At 58.4% G+C, this 16,629-nt stretch overlaps 1 protein-coding gene across 3 annotated transcripts in view; it reads right to left on the bottom strand.

The window, feature by feature from the left end:
- Nucleotides 1–2,423: 2,423 nt before the first annotated feature.
- Nucleotides 2,424–16,629, bottom strand: part of HS1BP3 (HCLS1 binding protein 3) — a 47,069-nt gene continuing 32,863 nt past the window's right edge. For all 3 annotated transcript variants that reach the window (XM_043469286.1, XM_043469288.1, XM_043469285.1), the window contains exons 5-7: nucleotides 11,550–11,710; nucleotides 10,111–10,246; nucleotides 2,424–4,738 (exon numbers count right to left, since the gene is read on the bottom strand). In XM_043469286.1, the coding sequence (XP_043325221.1) occupies nucleotides 4,471–4,738; nucleotides 10,111–10,246; nucleotides 11,550–11,710 (565 nt within the window). In that variant the 3' untranslated portion in view covers nucleotides 2,424–4,470. The remainder of the gene's footprint in view (nucleotides 4,739–10,110; nucleotides 10,247–11,549; nucleotides 11,711–16,629) is intronic.

The raw sequence follows: 16,629 nt of genomic DNA, 5'->3' as shown, positions 1-16,629 counted from the left end.
AGTGTGGCTCATGGTGGATCTGGCTTTGATGGCTCATGTCTTCTCATTTGTGCATCCTCCGTCGTGCCCGGAACAGGTACTGCAGGAAACGTTCACTGGCTGGGCCGCCCTGATCTCTTGCCCTGCATCCCTGGAGCACCAAGGTCTACACCGTCTTCGCCTCCTTCTGCTTCGTGCTGCATTGTTTCCTGCACTTTTCTCGCTCCCTGCATTTGCTTATTCACCGAACGGACTGGTGCCCAACACAATGGGGAACCTCTAGACTGGAAGGGCTGACCTGCATCTCCCCTGTCCCTCAACCCACCTGATTCCCCGGGTGCCACAGGTCACAGTGCCTGCACACAGTAGGTGCCATTAAATGCTTAGTTTTTGGATGAAACTTGGCATGTGAAGAAACAGATGTGACTGTCTAGCTGCGCTGGAGAAAGCTAACCCAGCTTTCCTTAAAAAGGAATTTGGAGGCTGCTGCTACAAATATTTGCTGAATTAGCAAAGAAGCATCGGCACCTCTGAAAGTTGTCACCAGGAATTCTTGCTTACTGAGGCTATGTGCTCAGCCCATAATCCCCGCTCCAGAAATGCCGCTCTACCCTGATTGCGACCTGAGAAATAAACGCCCTCGGCTCACTGGTGGCCAAAGCTGTGTTAAACCAGAACCAGAGGCCAGCCAGGAGAGGTATGAGCACTGTGCTCCATGGTGTACACACCAGGTTGTACCCCTGGGGTCCCCTTCACCACAGCATACATAGCAAGATGCCTGGATGGCCATGTCGGTGCCCGTGGCAGGAGGCAAGGCTGAGCCGAGGCATATCAGTGCCTCTGACCACCCAACCTCAGCCTGTCACATCCACTACACCCATCTTGTCCTGGGCAGGGGGCCCTCCAGGATGAACTGGAGTGACCAGACATAAACGGGATGTTACAGTCTACCTGGCCCAAGGAAGTCTCTTCACTTGGCACTGCGCGGCAAGGGGACATCATATAGCTGAGCTGAACGTAAATCCCTCCAGGCCCACGAAGCCTGGCCCTTTGGTCAGCTGCCCCCAACTGTGAGGCCTCGGGGAAGGGTTTGGAGTGATCAGAGCTTGCACTAAACAGCGCCGTCCATAACTTAACACCAGGAGGTCGATCACTCAAAGGGGCTCTGAGCGTTGACCACGCCTGCTCTGGGCTGGGAGGTGCCTGTTGTCCAGCCAGGGCCACTGGCCAGGAGAAGGCAGTCCTGCTTCCCTTCTCTTGTCCGCAAGTGATGCTCCGCTGGGCAGCAGGTGAACTGGAGAGCCGAGCGTGACTTTCACACGAGGTCTCCCTGGAGACAAAGTCTAACCCTGAAGGTTGAAGCCGCCACACGGAGTCTATTGACAACACCAAGCTGGCTTTTGGGCACGAGCCCCAGAGCCCTGAGAGGCACCTGGACTTCTGCTGGCTCCTCTGAGTCTGGGAAGAGCCCAAGCCTCAGGGCTGCCCCAGGGCACACGGAGGCAGGCTCCAGAGTGTTACAGGAGTCTGCTGTGCCTCGGAGGAGCTTGACTCCTGGCCCGGTGGGGTCAGGCATTACAATGGGGACTTTCCAGAACAGGCTGGAGTTCCCGGCTTCCTGAGAGGAACAATGGGGGACAGGAGCGGGGCCCCCTGCAGCAGCCAGTACATCCTGTCCACAGGGCTCACACGGCTTCGAAACAAACAAATGCTGCCCTCCATGGTGCTCCCTTTCCTTCTACAGTGAGCTCTCCGCCGCAGGCTCGTGGGCTCTGCAGTCCTTCTCAGAACAGCCCCTCTGCTGGTCCCTCGGAACCATGACACCCCCACTCGGAGCTTAGCTGCAAGATCCAAAGCCAAGTGGTGGGGGGAGGCCGGGTGGGCTCGTGGACTGCCCTGCGTGGCGCTGCCTGGCTCCCGAGGACTTGTTTCTAGGTCTCCAGAGGTGTCGGCTTGTGGAGCCGTCTGCTCAGAACCTCTGGAGCCCGGGCAGGAAATGGCATCTTGGAATCTGACTCCGGGAGGACAGCAGAGTCGAAGGCAGGTCTGGATACGGAGGGATGCGTGTATTCGGCAGGGCTGTCTGGTGTCAGAGCCGAAAGCACCTCAGAAAGGCCTGGTCAAGCCCAGGCCAGTCCCCACACTGAGGAGAGGGGTGTGAGGTCTGGAAAGGGAAAAGTCCTCTTTCCAAGCCAGTGTTGGCTGAGCAGTTACTGACTGATGACCCCACTGGGCCTGGGGCTCTGGCCCCTCTGCCTACGTTTATACATGGGAATCCTCACTCTGCCTGCCCCCTCCCTATCCAGCAGCAGCCCGGAAGCCTCAACAATCCTCAGGTGCTTCTGGGGCAGCTCCCCTTGTTGAGCCCACTGTTGTAACGACAGCCCCCACGTGGCTCTCCGTCAGCCCGGGCACAGAAAAGATCGCCACCAACAAGCACGGGATGAGCCCCAACACAGACTTTTTATTGGATGACCGGGTCTTGGGTTGGCTGGTGGGTCACAGCGCATCCGTATCCGGAGGCTCGCATCTCTGCTGAGGGGGGCGGTCCCAGGGGCCGGCCACCTGCGAGGAGGCCAGGCTCACAGTGGACGAAGCCTCCCCAGAGTGGTGGGTTCTGCCTGTGACCCCCACTGGAGGACCAGCACTCCCTGCACCGGGTTCCTGCCAGCAACACCCTCTGTTCCTATGTCACATGTGGGGGGGCGGGGGGCGCGGTGGAGGGGAGGGGGCCAGGGAGGGACCGGTCCAGAGGAGAGAACATGGAGGGGAAAGAGCCCGAGGTGGCCCCTCATCCACCACTGTGGCTTCCTTCGGGGGCCCTCCTGCAGTCAGACAGGTGCACACCCCAGGGCAGGGTGGGGGCGTCCACCTGTGCCTGAGGGATGGGGGTGTGAAGGCCTGGCGGTGAGAGGAAAGAGGGGTAGCATGTGCTGGGGGTCCTCGGGGAGAGCGCCCTCGGGGCAAGGTAAGGCGGGGAGAGGGGGACCCCAGAGCCACCTGTTTCTTCTCACTCTGGCCCAGGTGGGGGGAGCCGACGGACTTTTCACGAGGGTGCATGAGCCGCAGGACAGACTGAGTGCTCCCACCTGTCTGTGGGTCCTGGCACAGGGCGGTGGGTGCTACAGACTCTGACACCAGCCCTGGTCGATGGGGGGACACCCTCAGGGTTGGTGTTGGTACAGATCAGGAAGGGCCTGGGGTCCTAGCCCCAAACCCCACCTTCTAATCCTCTTGTCAAGCAGCACAACCCCAGGGACAATAATGGTTGCATTTCCTTAAAACCCCGTGTTTCGTTAAAAACTAACTCTGAATGTGAAGAATATATCAAAAAAGGCATTCTTTCCTCCATTAAACATCACTCATTCACGGAGAATTTCCTGAGCGCCACATCACTCATTCACGGAGAATTTCCTGAGCGCCGCAGCACACTCTGACCCCTATGCTGGGGCGTGGGGCTCGGGGAGAAGTCTAAGGCACTGACTGGTTCTGCTGGGCCCAGCAGAACCTGCTTCTGGGAAGGGGGCTCCCATGGGCGGAAGGCCGGTGAATAAGTCCAGACCCCAAGGACGGGCGGGGGGGAGGCCCGACAGACAAATCCACCGCCGGACAGAGGGAGCCTTCAAGAGCAGCCCGAGAGCTGCCAGCCCAGGCCTGCCTGCCGTGAAAGGGAGGGGCAACTGGGCCTCAGGTCTACCTGGAGGACGTGGGGCCCACTCTGCTCGAAGCCGCGATGGCGGACACTGGTCCTATGGCCGGAGGCCCAAGAAGGCTGTGGTCTGGCCAGGCCTTCCTTAGGAAAGGAAGGGGGAGGAGACGGAGAGCTTTGTCAGGCCGCCCACACTCCAGGGGCAGGGCCGGGCTTGACATCTCCCTTGAGCTTTGGCACCCTGCTCAGCCCACTGGTATGCAGAGATGGCTCAGGGCCAGCCATCCCAGCCAGGCCCTTCCAGGCCCCACTCAGTATCCTTCTCCTGGGGGCCCTCCCAAGTGCACGCAGGCCTCCAGGGGCCCTGCTGACCGGAAAGTGCCTTGGTTTGCGGACTCCCACCCCAACCCCAAGTTGGCCAGGCCTCCCTTCCTGTGCTGGGGCTGCCAGACTCAGTGGGCACGAGTGGTAGAAAAGTTTCCCTGCCCTAAGCAGGGCCTCCCTGCCCCTCCACCACAGTCCCATGACATCCTGGGGGCTTGGGCTCCTGGTGAACAAGCCTCCCCACGTGTCACCCCCTCCCATCCACGCGGCTGAGACAACTGAGGCTCCAGTGTTCCTCTGGTGACCTTGCTCTCTGCATTGTGCAGGGTTCCATGACCCCGCAAGCCCTGAGAACAAGGAAGAAGGCAGTATAGGGGTCCTCTGACCCGGGCTTCCACCCTCCCTCCCTTGGGAATAGATCAGTTCCAGCCCTGCAGGGCAAAGCCCGCCCCTCACCAGGCACCCCTCCATGGGAGAGGGTCTGCTGGTCTGGGCACAGTCTGGGGGCTGGGGGGTGGTCAGAAGAGGCTGGGGGCAGCCTGGCCAGGCGCGTCATGGTCCCGGATATACTGCAAGATGTCCATCTCATCCATGGCTTGGATCTGCTGCTGCTGCTTCTGCTGCTGCGTGGCCGCAGCCTCAGGTGAACCCGCTCTGGGAGGCACGGCCGGCTTTCTGGGCAATGCTGGCTTGGCGGCCACTGGAGGCTTGGGCTTGGGCCAGGGCTTGGGCTGGGGTTTGGGCTCAGCCCCCAGGTTCAGAATCTGGTCCAAGTCCTCTTCGACTCTAGAGAAGCAGAGGGAGAAGTCCCTGGGCAGAGTGTGCTGCAACAGGGACAAGGTTCCCCAGCCAAGGCAGGCAGTCCTTGCAGGGCACGGTGCCCCCTGCCTCCTGCCATACACCACCCCCCAGCCTGGCCCTCCCGCCCACCCTGCCCCTGGGGAGGAACAGAAGGGCAGCCCTCTCCTTCCGTGCAGCCCCACAGCCCAGGGTGAGGAGAGCTGGCCTCTCAGCATCCTCTGTAGAATGGCTTCTCGGGGGACCCCCACCCTAGACAAGCTGGCTTCCTTTTCCTTCAGCACCTCAAGAAGTTAACAGCTGCCACATATGGAGCTCCTGCTCTGGGCCAAGGAGCTTGTTTCCTTCCCTGACGACCCCTGGGGACGTTCACCCCCATCTTCGCCCCGCAGAGGTGGATGCTCAAGTTCCAGGAGGCTGAGCCACCTGCCTGAGGTGACAGCGTGTGACGGGCCCCGGGTTGGAACCAGTAGGGCTGACGTCAGGAGCTGAGCTCCCATCCAGACCCCTGTTCGGCCAGAGAAAGAATGAATGAGGGGCTCTGAGCAGTGATGGGCTGGGGTCTGCCGGCTCACAGTGTCGCCCGGTGGGCCACCTCTGCGCTGGACAGGGCTCCCCAGAGGGCTGGAGCTGGCCACGCCCTGGACCGGACAGCCCATCGGTGGGTGGGACTGAAGGCCGAGGCAGGGTGACGGTCACACGGGATCAGCCCAAGTCCTGAATGGCAGGAAAGAAAGGCACCCTGCTCTGCACTTGTCCAAGGGAGCGCCTCTCTCACACCTGGAGACCTGTCCAACCCACCCCCCACCCAATCAACGCGGTGCTGAGTACCCACACATCACAGCCATCTCCCATCCATTAATTCATCTAGTAATCAAAGACCCTGATGCTGGGAAAGACTGAAGGCAAAAGGAGAAGAGAGCAGCAGAGGATGAGATGGTCAGACAGCACCAACAGCATCAATGGTTAGATGACTCAACGGACGGGAATCTGAGCAAACTCTGGGAGACGGTGAAGGACGGGGAGCCGGCCATGCTGCAGTCCACAAGGGCGGCAAAGAATCAAATACGACTCAGCAATTGAACAACAATACAAGACACTGTCTGGTAGCAGATATTAGCTCCACTTTGCAGATGTGAAAACTAGGGGCACAGAAAGATGAAGGGCCCGGCCGGGGGCCCACAGCCAGCTGGGGACGGGGTGGGGAGGCCACTGCTGCTGGAGGCAGAAGACCAGGGGGCCTCACACAGGCCACATGGCCTGTCCAGGCTTTGGTTCCCCATCCGCCAAATGGGAACAAGCGGCATCACCCCCACGGGGCTGGAATTCCAGGTGCAAGACACACAGTCCAGCAGGCAGAGTGCAGTTCCCTTCCTCATCCTGCCACTCCCCCCAGCCTGGCCCTTCATCTCCCCATCAGTGAACCGGATCCAGCTCAGACACCGGCTGGGCTGAGTAAAGGCAGGAGCAGAGGGGCGGGTCCTCTGGTCTAAACAACTCCTGGCAACACAGGACCTGGCAGAGGCCTGCACAAGGGCGGAGGTGCCCTTCCTGGGAGGGGCTGCCTGCCAGGTACCAGCTACTAAAGAAGCTGTCACCTGCCCGCTTCCCGGGTCAACCTCCTGTGATGGGTCACAGACCCACCAGGAGAGTGCAGAACTTCCTATGCAGGGCAGAGAAGTGAGCAAAAAGGGGTCCCCCAGACCCAGAGCGACCGGCCCAAGCTAGGCCTTGAAGGAGTGACTTCCAGGCAATCCCTGAAGGCATTACTGGGAGACAGGCTGCTCCTGGCGAGGTCAGCTCAGCTGTCCGGGCTCCCTCCAAGCGGCTGCCCTTCCTCAAGATCCCCTGGACAGGTGTTGGCTCATCCCACATCCTCCACTGGAGGCTGGGTGCCCAGGAAAAGTTCTGAGGGGCTGAACTACCTTCCAACAGGGAAACAGAATGGCAGCTAAAAGCTTGCATCAGATTTCAGGATTTACACTGCTGGGCATAGCAGTGATGCTCTAGAGCTAACCAGAAGCTGGATTCACTGGGTTAGGATGTGGGGCAGCTGCCCTGAGGATCTAGGTGGCCGCCCAGCACCCCTCACCCAGCACCCCATTTCCAACTGGGCTCCCTGAAAGTGAAAGTGTTCATCGCTCAGTCGTGTCCAACTCTTTGCGACCCCATGGACTGTAACCCACCAGGCTCCTCTGTCCATGGGATTTCCCGGGCAAGAATACTGGAGTGGGTTGTCATTTCCTTCTCCAGGGGATCTTCCCGACCCAAGGATCGAACCCAGGTCTCCCTCACTGCAGGAAGTTTCTTTACCACTGAGCCACCAGGGAAGCCTGGGTTCCCTGAGTCATGGCTAGAAACAGCTCCCACTGATGCAAGGTTCAGCTCCCCTCTCTTCCAGGCCCTGAAGGCGTGAGGCCAACCATGGAGGGGCTGGAGAGAGGTCTGAAGACCCCTGGCCCACTCCTCCTCCCCAGGTCCCTGCAGAGGACAGAGCTCGACTGAAGACCAAAGCTGGGGCCCCATGGCAAGAAGGAATGGGGGCGTCTCGGCTCCAAACCCTGTTCAAATGCACCCCTCCTCCCCCGCCCCGCCGCCTGCCAATGCTGCTCGGGAGGGCTTACGCCAGCTGTGGAATAAATGGGTGAGGAAGAAAGCATTGGAGGATGAAAGAATATGAGAAAGTTCATCATAAAGACACCTGATCACCACCTGGAGAGTCCCAGGACGCACACAAAGAAAAACAAAATATGGTTCCTGCTCTCAAGAGGGTAATTCTTTCTTCACCAGATGTCTGACGGAGTGAAGGCAGGGCCACGGGACTCACATTCTCTAAAGCAGTGACTCCCAGAGTGGCCTGGGGGATGTAGGAGGCGTTACCCACGAGAGGGTCCCGGGGACCAACTGGACCGTGAAATGCCACATGGTCTTCCCCTCGAGCCACGTGTGCCCACACAGTACAGGTGCAAGAAGGTCCTGGTTAACCCTGGTGTTGCCCCAGCCCTCTGGCCACAGAAAGCCTTTGCAGGTGATACCTTTCAACACCCCCAACCCAGCGTTCTGCAGAATGAGGGTCTGAAAGTGTGTGTGTATCTGTGTGCTGAGATCGTATTGTGGTATGTCTGTGTGTGTGTGTGTTTGTGCAGGCCGAGCTCGCACTGGGGTATGTGTGAGTGTGTGTGTGCACGCACGTTGAGGTCACACTGGGATGTGTGCGTGTGTCTGTGTGCTGAGGTTGCACTGTGGTATGTGTGTCTGTGTGTTTGTGCTGAGGTTACACTGGCATGTATATGTGTCTGTGTGTGTCTGTGTGCTGAGGTTGCACTGTGATATGTGTGTGCATACGTGTGTGTGTGCACGCTGAGGTCACACTGGGATGTATGTGTGTCTGTGTGTGTGTGTCTGTGTGCTGAGGTTGCACTGAGGAATGTGTGTATGTGTGTGTGTGCACGCTGAGGTCACACTGGGATGTGTGTCTCTGTGTGTGTGTCTGTGTGCTGAGGTCACACTGGGATGTGTGTGTGTATCTGTGTGCATGTGTCTGTGTGCTGAGGTTGCACTGTGGTATGTATGTCTGTGTGTTTGTGCTGAGGTTACATTGGCATGTATATGTGTCTGTGTGTTTGTATGCTGAGGTCGCACAGTGGTATGTGAGTGCGTATGTGTGTGTGTGAACGCTGAGGTCACACTGGGATGTATGTGTGTCTGTGTGTGTGTGTCTGTGTGCTGAGGTCGCACTGGGGTATGTGTCTGTTTGTGTCTGTGTGCTGAGGTCACACTGGGATGTATGTGTAATGGATTTAATATTGATACAAATGGGGCCCAAAGGTCCCACTGGCTCCACCCCTCTAGGACAGGCTGCATCCTCAGGACAGCAGAGGCTCCTGGGGCTGACCTTCCCTGGGCCTCTGAGTCACCCGAAATGCAGGACAACAATCCCAGCTTCTTCCAGGGAGGACTGCTGCGGCGTCAGTGGCGAGGACGCAAGGATGAGAATGAACAGCTGCCAGGGACCTCGGGGACGTGTAATGACAAGGAGCCGTCGCAGTGACTCAGGCCCGGCGGGCACTCATGGGGCTAACAGCCCATGGCTGCTAACGAGGGTGTGGATGACAGTCTCCCGGGACCTTAGGCCGGCGCCACGTAACAGTTCCTGGAAAGAGATAGCTCGGCGTCCTGTAATTGCCAGGCTCAGTCTGCATCCCGGGCACGTGGATGATGTGACGATGGGAGGCAGAGACGCACGGTGCCGAGGGTGCTGAGAAGGCAGCCCCACAAGCCCAGGGAGAGCCTGCAGGGCCCGAGGTGGGAGGCGGTCTGCCAGCCTCTCCTCCTCCGAGCGCTCAGGGTCCCGGCAAGGTGGGAGGACTGGACACAGGCAGGCTGACCCGGGTCCCCTTCCTGTCACTTGGGACCTATGGCCTTGGGCCAGTTACCTCTCCCACCCTCCACTTTCTGTAAAAAGGAGATAACAGCACCTACGTGGGGGGTGGGGATGGGAAGAGGATGCTCTTATGAGGATTAAACAGGATAACACGTAAAGAGCCCGGCAAACTGTCTGAGGCAAGCATGCATCCTGTGGCTATCAGTCTTGCACATTCTGTCAATCAACCTCCATGTAACAGATTAAGTCTCGTTCTCCCTTCTGTAAGATCCCCTGGAGAAGGAAACGGCAACCCACTCCAGTATTCCTGCCTGGAGAATCCCATGGACAGAGGAGCCTGGCAGGCTACAGTCCATGGGGTCGCAAAGAGTTGGACACAACTGAGCGACGAACACTTCCCCGCTGTAAAATCTGCCGACGGGCCCCTGCTGCTGTCCAGAACATTGGGACTTTGCTTCCTCCGGGTGAGCGGTATGCTACCATGAGTCACTTTTATTTGTTTTCAAACCTATTTATGCCAGTTATACTTACTCTTGGAATTACATAATTACTTTTTATATAAACTGCTTGCATAAATGAAGTTCTTTCTAGAACTTGCTGAGCGGCTAACACTCCCCTGACTCCTCCCTCCAGCCTTTCCACTGAATCCCCTTCACTGCCTCCCGATCAATCAGCTCTCACCCACAGGCTCCCACCTTTTTTAAAAAAATAATTTATTTATTTAGCTGCATCAGGTCTTAGTTGCAGCATCTGAGATCTAGTTCCCTAACCAGGGAAAAAACCTGGATCCCTTGCATTGGGAGCTTGGAGTCTTAGCCACTGGGCCACCAGGGAAGTCCTGGGCTCCCACCTTTGATGGGTCAGGACTCCCTCCCTCGGAGCCCAAGGATGCTGAAGTGGTACCACCCGGGGAAGAGTTCCCGGTTCCGTGGTACACACCCCGACCTCGGAAAGCGTCACTGGAGACAAGTGGTACCTGAACAGCTCCTCGGAGGCCTCCCTGTGGCCTTCACGGGGTGTGGCTCCTCCACTCTGGGGGGCAGCTGGCAGCAGTAAGGGGTCACCCAGGGGGACAGCTCCACCGAGGTCAGGATCGTCAAACAGCTTCAGGGCTGCAGAGAAGGGAGCAGCAGAGTGGTCAGAGGACGTGCTAGCCTGTCTTCAGCTGCCTGGGGGGTGCAGGGTGGAGACTGTCTGGCCCAACCTCCTGGCCCAGCCAAGAGAAAGGGAGTAAGGCTGTCCCTTCGGTCTGCAAGGCAGAGTGTAGAAGAACCAGGCACTTGCGGGGCCTGGCACACCTGTGTGCCTAGCCCCGACCCCACCTCCCTGCATGCTGGGCCAAAAGCCACGTGGAGGCACCTCCCTGGTTTCAAGTCCTCATGGCCTCCCCACTGCTTTGAGGAAGAACCTGACTCTTCACCTCACTGCCCCAGGCTCCCCAAGCACCCCTCCACTCTTAGCTCAGCCCCCATGGCTTGGCCCCATCTTCCTACAAGCACTCACTGAGTGCCAACCACCAGTTCTGGAAGTCGAGGTCTGCTCCCCACCCCCTCCCAGTCTCAATGCTCAATGCTGCCCTTTGTGACAGGCGACTGCAGCCTCTTTGCCTGGAATCGGCTTTGTCAGCAGCCGTGGAAAACTCCGCTGACCCCTTGGGATCCAGTTCCTCTATTCACCCCTTACTCAAGAAGCCCCTCAGCCTGGGGGTCCCCACAGGCACTGGCATTCTGCTCGGACCTGTTACAGACCCAGGCCACCCTATGATGGTCAGGAGATGTCCTGTCTATCCCATGAGAGACCCCGAGGCTGGGACTGCGTCTCCCTCTTCCAGGCGTTCTCGGGCCCCCGCACAGAGCCTGTCCCTCAGCGGGTGCCCGGTGCCCACTGAATTAATGGGTGACATCAATCCCCTGCCCTGGAAACAGACCTGGGAGTTGTGGGGAGAGGTCAGACCCAGGGGTGAGTGCAGAAGTGCCAGGGCTTCCCAGCTCCAACTCCCACACTGGGCCCTCTCGTGGGGTCTCTGCAGGGGACATGGAGTCGAGTCTCCTGTTACAATCCAAGCCACGCAGAGCCCCAGCACCCCCTCTCTATCTGGTGCCCACATCTGGCTGTGGAGGTAACAAAGATACTTCTACACCAGTCACAACCCACACTTTTCAAAGCAACAAAGAAAACTACCCTTTGCTTCCAAGGGATGACTAGCATAAAACATAACAGCCCCAGAATGTTCTGGGCTGTGGGTACAAAAGGTGCAAAACTAGATTTCTCCAGCAGAAAATCCCCACCGGGCGAGTCCATATCATGTCAAGACTGGCATCCTGCTCGTGTGTGGTGGGCCTGATGCCCCTCACAGAGGTTGGTGGGTCACCCGGGAGACCCTGAGAGCTAAGGGACACCCTGGGCTCTACTTACGGTCCCCGGGGGATGAGTCCTCTGCGTGGCCCCGGGGAGAGGGCTTCCCGCCCGAGCCGAAGAGCCCCTCGTCAGGGTCGACCTCCTCATCAAAGATGGTGAGCCGGGGTGCGGCTTTGGGCTTCACGGCCACTGCGGGACGTTTCTTGGGCTTCTTGGAGCTGGAGAATCACAGACAGAACTCGAGGTTGGGACCTCTCACGAGAGCCCTGCTGTCCCAGGGGCACCCTGGTCAGACCCACACAGGCGAGGGGCAGGCTGGCATTTGTGTCAAGAAGGACCTTGCCAAGAACCTGACAATGAGAGGGTGAGACACTGCTATGGAAGCAGCATAGCCCTGTGCCCAGGGAACGGCCGCTGTGGAGATGCATGCAGAGATCAGGTGGGGGTCTGGACTGTACAACCGCTGCAGACAACTCCCAGCCCGGAAGGGCCCGCAGGACGGGTCACAGGTCAAAGGACATGGCCTCCGTGCGGGGCGCCCAACCTCGGCACTCCCTGGGGCCAGACTCAGAGTCACTGCACAGACGCTCTGACATGGGGCTTAGTACACATGAGGCTACCAACCTTAGGGCCTGGGCCCAGAGGAGAACAGAAGGCGGCCTAGGTCAGTGCTCCGTTTCCCGCGCACAAATCCACCTCTTTGGTGGAACCTCCATCATTCGAGAAAACATTTCAGTCCCACTGAGCAACACCGCCCCCGCTCCTTCAGGAAACCCTCTGGCTACTCAGAACCCCAATCGGCTCTGCGCCCCTCAGGCCCCTTTATGTCTCATTCATTAGCTGGCCAAGGTCCTGCTCTGGGCTGGACACTGCTGCAGGAAACCCAGAGGGGACTCGAGGGATGTTTCTGGGCCCTCGGAGGGCTTTACTTCCTGATCGGGTGGGCATGTCAACCTCCAGGGACCCAAAGGCTGCAGACCTACACACGTCACTGGAAGTTACTCCGCCAGTAAATAAACAAACTTGGTTTTATTTTAACAAGGTGATCCAGTCCCTGTTGGTGATGCCTAAATTAGCCATTTTAAGGTTCCTACAAACAACAGAAATAAGCTTTTAACTGGAAGTGGGATTTCCGTGGGCCAATCTGCCAGCAAGGCAGTTCCACAGGACCGAGGTCACCATCTGAGCTCATGCTGGAGATAACTACGCATTTAAACTGTGCTGATACCACCGTAAACAAGGGCACAGATTAACCAGCAGCAGATAAAAATAGCAGCGGGGCAGCCCTGGGTGCTGGAAGGCAGGGCATTCAGAGGCGGCCGTTCCCATGGTCTGGATTTAGATGTCTGGGAGAGTTTTGGGGTCCTGGCAGAGACAGGGAGAAGCTGGAAAACGTGGTGGAGTGTACCTGCTTGAAACCGCAGGACCCACACACCTCCACACTCAGGGCTGAGATCCCACTGGGAAGGTCTCTGTGGGAAGATGAAGAAACAGTGGTTCACAGAAGCTGGGTGTCTGCTGAAGGCCACACAGCAGGTAGGGCCAGAGACTCACCAGCCACACTCAGTCCCTGCTCTTTCTTCATCCCAGGCACAAGGCAGACAGGCTCCAGCCCCAGGCCACCAGGGCCATGCCTCTGCCGCGAGGCCAGCCCCCGGCCCTGCCCGTGATGCTCAGTGAGGTGAAAGGGGCCTGGGCTCCTCCAGAAACCTCACCTCCACTTCCTCACACACCTTAAGGAGTCAGGGTATCCTACGCGTCCTGGGATGCTTTCCCCTTCTGTTTCACAGACCAGGCGGAGCCAGGGCAGCACTAATGACCCCTGAGAAGTGGGCACCAGGGAGGCCTTGGTCTTTAGGGCAGGCCAGCCGGAGGCGGTCACAGCCAGCTGAGACCCACTGAGCCAGAAACCCCAGCGGCAGGCCCTGGGCCCTGCTTGTGTCCCTGTGGGCTCTAGTGACCAGCTGTATTCGGGAGCCACTGGACCAGGCTTTGCCCCATGGCTGACCCTCAATTACCCATCTCAGCCGCCCTTTTCTTGGCCCTACTCCTGGATTCAGCAGGGGTTGCAGCAGTGAAGCGCGGAGATCCCCTAGCATCCCCCCAGCTGGGGTGCAGCCCCCAAGGAAGCAGGGTCAGGCCTGGCCACTCTACAGCCACCATCCGCAGGTCCATCTCACTCCCAACCACCAGCTCTGAGACCTCACGTTTGCAGCTTCCCCAGCAGACAGGCCCCCGGGGGAAAGGCTGGGAGCTTCCCAGTGACCAGAAACCAGAGGGAGCAGAGAGAGGCAGGAGGGTCTGAAGAACAAAGGAAGAGAGTAAACAGACATGATTGATTATCGCGGGAGAAGCTGCACAGAGATGGCGATGACTTCCCTTCCTGCACCCACTTCTGGTTCGGCGAGCACAAATGAGGCCTGGCCTTCCCACTACGTAAGTTTTCCTCTCAAATTGGATGAATGTTCCTGTTTTTCTCCCTGGAGACATTTTTTAATCTTCTGTTGTCTTGAATTGAAATAAGGCGACTCTAACGGCGCACGGGGCTGCTCTTTCAGGCACCATCTGAGCCCCACCCCATTCCACCCCGACCGGCTGACCCCGGAGGAGACAAAGAACAAGAAGAGATGTGGAGCTCTGACGGCTGAAAGCCCTGGGGTCCTGTCCTGTCCTGGCTGGCCCCAGATTCAGTCTCTAGGTGCTCAATAGTGTGCCTGGTACAGAGGAGATGCTCAATAAATATTAGATGAAGGGATGGATGAATGGAGGGGTGGCGGAAGGATGGACAGACAGACAAACAGATAGGTGGATGGACAAGGTGACAGTACATCTCTAATTCAGACTAATTTCTACCTCCTCCCCCAAGGCGGGGGGGAATGGGAGGGAAGAGAGAGGGGATGCCAGCAGACAGAGACCCTCTGTTCCATGGCTCCTCCTCTCAGGCACCCCAGCTGGTCTCTCCAGCAGCCCCTTGCCCTTCTGCAGGGAGCTCATCCTTTCACTCCGAGTGCGTTCCATGGCCCAGTGCTCAGTAAGTGCCTCCCAAGGGCAAGACCCTGTGCCGGGTGATGAGAGCGCAGAGACAAGGGAGACCTGGCACTGTCCTTGGAAGCTCAGAGCCAAGCAGAGTCACAGACACATACCTGTCATCACCACACGGGGCAACGGGACAGCCGGAGCCCAAAGGAAGGAGTCCACCTGGCCCGAGGGCTTCTGAGAGGAGGTGGCGGAGGGGTGAGCAGAGATCTCGGGGGCTAAGGGCAGAAGACTGACAGGCAGAAAGGCCCTCAATCTGGGAGAGGCTGCAGCAGGTATGACTCAGGCACGGTCGGGTCCCCCGTGGAAGCTCTGCTCCTGGTCTAGGGAGAAATGATCAGGCCCCAGATGGGGCAGACAAAAGCAGGGAGAATGTCAGCAGGCAAACGGCCAGTAAACGCGGACGGCCGAAGTGACCCGAGGGTAGAAGGGACAAGTGAGGATGGTGCTCGATTCCGATTCGACGATAGGATGGGCATTTCACATAAGGTGTCACTCCAACTCCAAGCCTGTTCCTGCCCCTTGCTCACAGGTCGTGTGAGCGCAGACTGAGGCTGCACACACAGGCCACGGTCCCGGCGCGCCCTCCATTCCCCTCTCAGCTCCACCTGCGTCCACCCAGCTGTCCACAGGACACACCACCCAGCTCTGCTGGGCCCGTCGCTGGCCATAAAGGGTTTCCCCCACTGACCTCTCTCTCCTCTAAAGGAAGGCAGGGAGATCAGACCGCTGTTACCAGGGATGGGGCAGCTGAGCATCAAACAGAGGGGTCTGCAGTGGACAGAACCGCAGCTCCCGACCTGGGAGGGCTGTGGGGGGTGGTGGTGTTCGGGGCCGGGAGGGGGGCGGTGGCGGTCCCTGGACGGATGCAGGCACGTGGAAGTGTGCTGCTGCAGTACATGCGTGCGCGCACGGACGGATGTCAGCTTTCCTGCCGTGTGTGCATGATCGAAGACAGATGTCCCAGCCAGGCCGCATCCTGAGCTTGAATGAGAGGCGACAAGTGCCGCGGTTGACAGCTCTGACGGGCCGAGGAGCAGCCCTGCTCCATGGGGCTCAGGCGACCCTGTGACAGTGATTGACACGAGGGCATCCTCCCCTCCGGCCACCCGGGGGGCTTGTGTCACTGTTCCCGGGAGCGCCTGCCCCCATGGTAGACCTCTGGGGGGGCGGACCAAGAGCCCCAGGATCCGTGAGTACCGAGTGACAAGAGGCATCTCTTAAGACTAAACAGAAGATGGCGGGCACTTCTAAGGCTCACACACAACATGACTGTTAACTTTCAAAGTCAGGGTGATGCTAAACCAGGCACGGAAATCGACCTCTTTCCCAAGCATGTAACTTTCCTGCTTCAAAATAAGGCACTTTTCATCTTAAATTCAGTTTGTTTGTTTGTTTTTTTCAATTAGAGAAAATTCTCAGCGTTCCAATAAATGAACATGTGAAGTTCATTCCGGGACAGTTATTCTCAGCAGCACCGGGCAATGGGCTTCCACAGTGATTGGATCATAAGAGTTGTGAAAATCCCGGAGGAAAGGCATTGATGCTGTGGACCCATGCGGGCCTCGCTGGGACAGGGGTTCAGGGACACAGTGGACAGAGGGATGGGCAAGAGCCCTGTGAAAACACTGAGGTGGGAAGGGAAAACACTGAGGTGGGAAGGGAAAACACTGAGGTGGGAAGGGCTTGGCACGTCCAAGTGCCCAACAGCTGGATGACAGGTACATGGAGGAGGAGGGGGAGGGTCTGAGGGGAAATCAGGGCCAGGAGAGGCGGGGGTGGGGGGGGACCGGCTCTGATCGTTCCTGAGAGAGGACCCCTGGAAAAGAATTCAGAACCTGTGTGCGACCCCAGGCCGGTCATTTTACTCTCTGAATGTTTCGTTATCTGTCTGGTGGGAATAAGGAATGCTCCAGAAACTGCAAAGTGGAGCCCGGATGCCATCTTGCTGGGCAAAGCAGAGGCCTGTGATCACAGGAGGATGTCTAACTCACACTGTGTTTCAACCCAGCAGGCTTCACCCTGGGCCTGATGAAGTAAGCTGGCTACCCTGGACACCCATCATTTGCCGTTTTCCCAGAGTCACCCTCTCAGCAGCCCC

The sequence above is a fragment of the Cervus canadensis genome, chromosome 5 (assembly GCF_019320065.1).
Source record: "Cervus canadensis isolate Bull #8, Minnesota chromosome 5, ASM1932006v1, whole genome shotgun sequence".
Taxonomy (NCBI): Eukaryota; Metazoa; Chordata; class Mammalia; order Artiodactyla; family Cervidae; genus Cervus; species Cervus canadensis.
The sequence above is the reverse complement of the archived record's forward strand: the minus strand, read 5'-3'. Positions and strand labels throughout refer to the sequence as shown.